General features: G+C 38.2%; 1 protein-coding gene across 1 annotated transcript; it reads left to right on the top strand.

The window, feature by feature from the left end:
- The first annotated feature begins 461 nt into the window (after nt 1-461).
- On the top strand, nt 462-6766 carry LOC104912371 (netrin-G1). The gene is made up of 2 exons (XM_010715877.2): nt 462-551; nt 5297-6766. The coding sequence occupies exons 1-2, from the start codon at nt 462-464 to the stop codon at nt 5939-5941; spliced, it is 735 nt and encodes a 244-aa protein (XP_010714179.1). The 3' UTR covers nt 5942-6766.
- Nucleotides 6767-7120: the final 354 nt, after the last annotated feature.

The following is a 7120-nucleotide window of genomic DNA, read 5'->3' as shown; positions in this document are numbered from 1 at the left end:
ATTAATTAGTTAGGCCTGTGTTTCACAAGACAAAGTGCCAAATCTTTAGAGACTAATAGATCTTTTTAAAAAATCTGGTGTTTTCTTACACTGAATTTCTTTCAGGATCAGGGCCATAATCTGCAACATATTTTCCAGCTTAAAAGTGCACAAAGTTGTTAAGTATTATTATTTGTTTTGATCAGTCACATCCTCTTTGGTTTAATATTTTTAAGTCTCCCCAGAATTTACTGATTTAAACAGTTTTTTATTTTCTTTTTGCTGGTTTTGGCAAATTCACGGTGTACAGCCTGCAGCTCAGAGTTCAAAGTGCTTCTCTGACCATCCAAGTGCCTCTCACCTGAGAGCTCTGTGACCACATCAAATCTTCCACTGAGATTTTAGTGTTTTTTCTTCTTTAGCTTAAATCACTTTAACTTAAAATGCTGTCACTGTAGTGATGAAAGGTTATTTATGGTAAAATGTTCTTGTCTACAGCCAACCCAGTCTTCCTCAAAACAATAATTCTACAAACAGTGACAAAGAAACTCTCAAACCAGCTAATGGATGTAGTGAGTTTGACAACATAAACTATTATGCGTCAGATTCTGTGCCTTGCCAATCCACTGTACTGCCCTGAAAGGGAAAATTTCTAAAAATGAAAGGGAGTAGTATATCTCCCTGTTAATGGTTTAATAATCTGCCTGTGTAATAGTAAACACCTAACTCCCATTTAGAAATCACATGGAAAATGTAAGCATTAGAGACATTAATGGTCGCTGTCAGTTATTACTGTTCTAATTAGTCATCTGCAGCATACCACAAGGTATTGAGTGGAATACTTGTAGAACTCCTTTGAAAAAGAAAAAACTGTTTCCAAAGATGTGACTTGAATGCAATGATCAAACACTCCATGTTTGATTCAGACTTTATTTATTTCTTATCTAGTGCGTCTGAGCTAACTACCTTGAGGCAGCAATATAAAAATCAGTTGCTGTGACTTGCTTCTTGAAAATTCATTTTGCTCCTTCTTAAAATCTTGGTCTGCTTGACCTCAGCAGCCTTCACCAGTTTGAAAATGCAAGCTATAATCCTCTGTAGGGATTTAGCCAGGTGGCTATTACAGCATGTAATCTGTGATACAGCTTCCAATATTCACGCCGGAGAAAGGTTAAGCCCCCCTGTCTTTGTTCCCAAGTAAAAAAGTCCATGAGGTGTTAGCGTGGACAGGAAGCAAACTGAAAGAAGCAACATCTTCAATCAAGCTCTAAGCCTGTGTGTATGGCACAGAAGGATCTCTGTGATGCAGGCTTTGGCTCAGAGTGATCAGATTTTAACCCTTGAACAGGAGCTGCTGACTGCCCTATTGATATTCAAAGGTTACACTACCACTGTCTCTACCCTAAATCCTTACCCAAGGGTCATTATTCCATTTGTCACCAGCTGCGTCCACAGATAGGCCTGGTAAGATGCCTCAGTGGTCCAGCTGATCGCCAGCCAGCAGCACTCCTTACACCATTCCCAAACACCTCCACCAGAATTCAAGCTTGCTGACAGAGACATTGTGTGCAAACACAAACTAAATTTATATGCTTGAAGAGAAAGTCTCCTAAGACCAATCAGCAGCTTCTCAGATAACTGCTTTTTTCAGCCGTGTGATACAGCCACGGGCCCTGCGGCTGCGCGGTAGAGCCTGCAAACAGACACTTCCCAAAGCCCAGCTGTCTGAATTGTGGTGGTACTGGTTTTGGCAATATTTTGAATTCCATACGTGAATAAAATAAAATAATAGCAACTTAATTTGACTGCCTACAAGACGCTATTAATACCAATTACTGTACAGCAGAACAGTGTTTTTTTTCTAGCTGGTAATGGTATAGAAAAACCTCAGAAACCTCTTATGTTAATTGGCAGTGAAGCATTTAGAATTATTTATTAGCGTTTAATTATTTAGAAATCTCTTAATGATGTAAATATCATTTTAAAAACTTATAAATATTTTTCACCTTGTCCAGCTGAAAAGCTGTTACTTGGAGAACTTAAATTAAGATCTATTTCCAGCTGCCTGCTGGTCACAAAATTACTTATCACTGCTAATGCTTTGGTCATTTAGATGTTCCCACCACAGAATGTGCTAAGTTTTCACAAACTGGGGAAAGTTTTCTGTGTTGTATTCATTGTACTGAAATTGAGGTTTTAAAGAGGATTATCTTAGAGATGTAGACATTAAAATACATAACTAATCTCAGTTAATTGAATTGTTTCATACTGACATGTATTAAAGAACTTTCACGTGGACAGCTCTACACAGTTTTGGTAGTATAAATATGATTTAACATGTAAATTACCTTTAAGACTAATTAGAAACAGTTTAAAGCCAAGTTATGTGTAGAAAAATTGAGGATCTGATTCTAAGCCTCTGAAGCAATACTCAACTATTACAAAATTACATCACTGAATGCCATGCCAGCAGGCAGATGGGAACTTACCTATCATTATAATTTATCTCCCCATCCCCATGCTAGAATTCAGGACATTTATTTTATCAGCTTATATTGGCTTATTTTTTTTTTCAAATTTCCTCTCCAGATTATTGAACTCCACATGGGTTATTTTGATGTAATCAAATCATTTATCCCTTTAATGAGAATTGAGTGCTATAGAATTAAAAGAATAATTTCATTTTTGGTGGAAGAAATGCCCAAAGCCTTGTACCTGGAATCTCGTTTGCAGTGCTTTCCTTACAGCATGGTTTGGTAAGATCAGATTCAGGTGTGGGGCAGGGCTGTCATCCCAGCCTGTGTCTCACTGTGCTCTATCATTAAGTGGAGTAGCATCAACTTTCTCAGAAAGCTATGTGCCCACAGAGATACAGAGCACCATTCAGAAGCAAGCAAATGCCAATGTTTAGCATTCACTATGCACAATCCACAATCTGGATTACCCACTCAGAATCACATAACATGCTTTCTACTCTACCCAGGGACTCAGAGCAGCATTTAGTTTTGGTTTATAACATGAATTACAATGGCCTTACTGTCTGCTGGTGCTGTAGGAAACCAAAGACATTCCTAAGCAAGTGTCCTGCTATCCAATAGCATTTATTTACTATGTTCCAATGCCTGTGACCTCCCAGTGATACGGCTTTTGCCAAAGACATGACAGAAGATACGCGTTATGGGTATGAAGACAGCTTCACGATGATAGCCACTGAAGTGACTGGATTTTTCTAGTAAACTTCAGAAAGGTGTGACTCATGTAACAGTATTTTCTGCAAAATTTGGATTTACATCTATTCAAAGTGTATGGAACCTTGTAGATCTCATAGTGTGCATATTTTTCCTAAGGAAAATGCCTAAGTAAGTTGGCATGTCCTTGTATTCATATCTGCTATATGAAATGAGATAGGTAACAAAAAAGTCAGTCTTTTATCTATTCTGCTTGAACCTTATTTTGATTTTCACTGTTTTATTCAAAAGGAAGGAATAGGAATAGTAACCGTGAGCTTGAAATCAAGAAAACTGTGACAGGAACTTATTATAGACACATTTTGCAGAATATTCTCAGTTACAGTTCCGTGTTTTGAATCCTTCTGCTTAATGAGTACCGTTCTGCTTTTCAAATAGGTCTTTCTGATTTTTTTTCTTAACTTTGAGTCCTGAAGAATTGTTGTAAGTTTTAGGATTCAACTGTATTAATGGGAGACTGACAGGAGAAAAGTGTTTCCCTGTGCAGGGAAGAGGAATTGCTTGTGGGGAGGTGAAAGTGCTGAAGTCATTTTTTTTGTGTGTTTCATGGGAGTATGCCAAGGGGCAAAGCTGTGACCAAGGTGGAAACGTGTTTGAAGCCCATTTCATATGCTGGATGACATTGAACAGCCTCATTGCCCTGAGGCTCGAGGTAGAGAGAAGCAATAATTGTAATTGTAAGAAAAGAAAAGGTTGATCGTCATACCAAGGCTTGTTCTATTATCAGGACAGGAGAGGAGAACTCTGATTAATGACAATCGCAGCTGCACTTATGTCCATATTCAGCACTAGTAGATACAGAACGTGCAACTTTTTCCCCAGCAGTGCAGATCATCAGTGACAAAAAAAACATAACTTCTTCCACTTCCAACCCATACTGTACACAGAGAAAGATACAGGGCAGCTATTGTTCTCCAAAACAAATGCAGAATGAACAAGTAGCAAAATATTAATGTGCTGTTGAAAGTTTAAATTGGATGGACATGATTCAGTGCAGCCTACGGGTCTGATATCTTGGCAACTGCTGCAAGATACCCCAATCTGCAGACAAAATAGCCTTTGTGAAGGAGAGGAAGATTGTAGCTTGCAAGCTAATGCATCAAAAGGCCAGAGAGAGAATAATTCACTTTCACCTTGCTACAGAGGACAAGTAGCAGTAAAAGCTGTGCATTATTGGCAAGCTCTTTTTGTTGCTGTTTTTAACTCAATCCACAGTTCAGACCTCCAGCCACCTCGGCAGCATTCCAGCTGCAGCTGCTGACATCTCCCACCTAATCAAGTGGTGGATTATCTTGTCCTGATAAATCGGAGGCTGTGCTTCATGAAAAGTCTTTCCTGAAGTACTTTTCTACCCTGTAATAAGGTGGCAGAAGTCTGAATCAAATTTGTGGTGCACTAATTTTTCTAGTGACTTCTGATGGAGAGTGTCAGTGTTTTAAGAAAGGACAGTGCTAGGCTGAAAATACAGTTAAGCATGTTTCATTTCACACCTGGGTGAAAAGGAACATGAAGTTGTACTACCTATTGTTTCATATGGAGTGCGTAGGGGCTATACTGCTGACTTCAATTATTTTCACCTAAAAATTGCTTCCTTTATGAGCTCTTGAGGAGCATAATTGTTTTAAAAAGGAATTCTCTTGGCTGTTGAATCTTTCTAAGAGTCAGACTTACTAACCTGTTAGATGCTTCTTTACTGTTCCTGGTCTTTTATGACTAGTCACTCCACTCCCACACCTGCTAACAAAACCTTGCCACATAAGCCCAATACAAGGGTAGATAAACTAGTTTCTTTCTCTAAAATATACTGAGGAAAATGTTTACAACACGGAAGTAGATGTGCTGTATATTTTTGTGTACATTCACCTTAATGTAAGATCATTAGGTGTAAGGTAAAATTTACAAGATAAATCTAGTTAAGATAAAGGTATTCCTTGCAAGCACTCATTTCTTCTTTCCCACTTTCACTCCTGAATTAAAAGCAGCAATTTTCATGTGCCAAACACAAAACATCTTTATGTGTCACAGTCACTACACTGTTCCCCTTGTAAACCTGTTCTGCTCTTTTCTAGGGGAACCCCTACATGTGCAATAATGAATGTGATGCAAGTACCCAAGAACTGGCTCATCCTCCAGAATTGATGTTTGATCTTGAAGGAAGACATCCATCCACATTTTGGCAGTCCACAACTTGGAAGGATTATCCAAAGCCTCTTCACGTTAATATTACACTCTCCTGGAACAAAACCATTGAGCTGACAGATAACATAGTTATCACCTTTGAATCTGGCCGTCCAGACCAAATGATCCTGGAGAAATCCCTCGACTATGGACGAACATGGCAGCCCTACCAATATTATGCCACAGACTGTTTAGATGCTTTCCACATGGATCCAAAATCAGTGAGGGATTTATCACAGCATACAGTCCTAGAAATCATTTGCACGGAAGAATACTCTACTGGATATATGACAAACAGTAAAATAATCCACTTTGAAATCAAAGATAGATTTGCTTTTTTTGCTGGACCTCGGCTTCATAATATGGCTTCTCTTTATGGCCAGCTTGACACAACCAAGAAGTTAAGAGATTTCTTTACCATTACAGATCTGAGGATAAGATTGCTTAGACCAGCAACTGGAGAAATATATGTAGATGAGCAACACCTGGCACGGTACTTTTATGCCATCTCAGACATAAGGGTATATGGAAGGTAAGAGATTACAAACCTTTAGGAACAAGCATATGCGTTTGTTTATAGAGATTGTACAAAAACTATTTATTTCCCCGAACATAACAAGAATAGCAACCAAAGTGTGTTCATTGGAAATTTGGCTCAATTGGTGCATTTTTGATAGTACTAGAAGTTTCTGACTCAGTGGCACTAAATCATGGGTATTTGCTGTCACTAGCCTGCAAAGCCCTGAATGATTTTCTTACATTGGCTCAGGATTTCAACCTGGCATTATGACATTTTTCAGGGACTCTCTTTCTGCTTTTATACAGTTGAAGCCTCATCTGTGGGCAGTTAACTGAGAAGAGGGATTCAATTTCATTATTTTTTCTAGGCCTTTAATGCAAGAATCAATTGATACAGCAGCCTTTGCATAGACTTTTTCCAGTAAGGCAAACTGTATATAAACAATGAGGCAATAGAGATGAGAGTCCATTCCCTTTACTTTAATTAGCTCTGAAATGCCATGAAGCTGAAGCAGAATGGAAAAAACAGCAGTGTTTTGGAGGGCATGAGACTGATCTGAATGCAGCAAAGATTATTACTCATCCAGGTTCAAGACAGATTGGCCCTCTGTGGCAAGCAAGAGCTGGTATCAGGTGTCCTAGACTCAAAAATAATAAAGGTGCGGTGACATTCGTATAGGGAAATCTCCTTACCATCTCTAACTAGCAATTGACTGATGACCTCAAGCAGAAGGATGATATCCTTAATGTGTGTCTTGGATGCATATTTGTTCAGAAGAAACAAATGGTACCTTCTCTATTAGCTGTTCACTCAACTCTCTAATGTACCCTTTTGCCTTTTTGTTTTGCTCTGTACCTTCAGAGAGTTCAAATCTTCCTTTTTATTTATTTATATGTATTTTTAAGAGAAGCTAGATATCAAAACAAACAGGAAAGCTAATTTATCTTAGGAGGCTGAGGTATTTTTCCAGGCACAGGATCAAGTGAAGAATAATAGAGATATTGAATGTCTAATACACTGGTTGTTGTATCTTATCATTCCTTTCATGAATTTACCATTTTCTCCCTCTTTTATACAAGCCTTTCAAGTTGTTAAGTACTTCCACGATATAAAAATGGATCGATAAAGTCAAAATAGAATCAAATTAATGTGATGCGATCTATTGAAAAATAGATGATCTGAATTTATATGAAGG

The sequence above is a fragment of the Meleagris gallopavo genome, chromosome 10, assembly GCF_000146605.3.
Source record: "Meleagris gallopavo isolate NT-WF06-2002-E0010 breed Aviagen turkey brand Nicholas breeding stock chromosome 10, Turkey_5.1, whole genome shotgun sequence".
Classification (NCBI taxonomy): domain Eukaryota; kingdom Metazoa; phylum Chordata; class Aves; order Galliformes; family Phasianidae; genus Meleagris; species Meleagris gallopavo.
The sequence above is the reverse complement of the archived record's forward strand: the minus strand, read 5'-3'. Positions and strand labels throughout refer to the sequence as shown.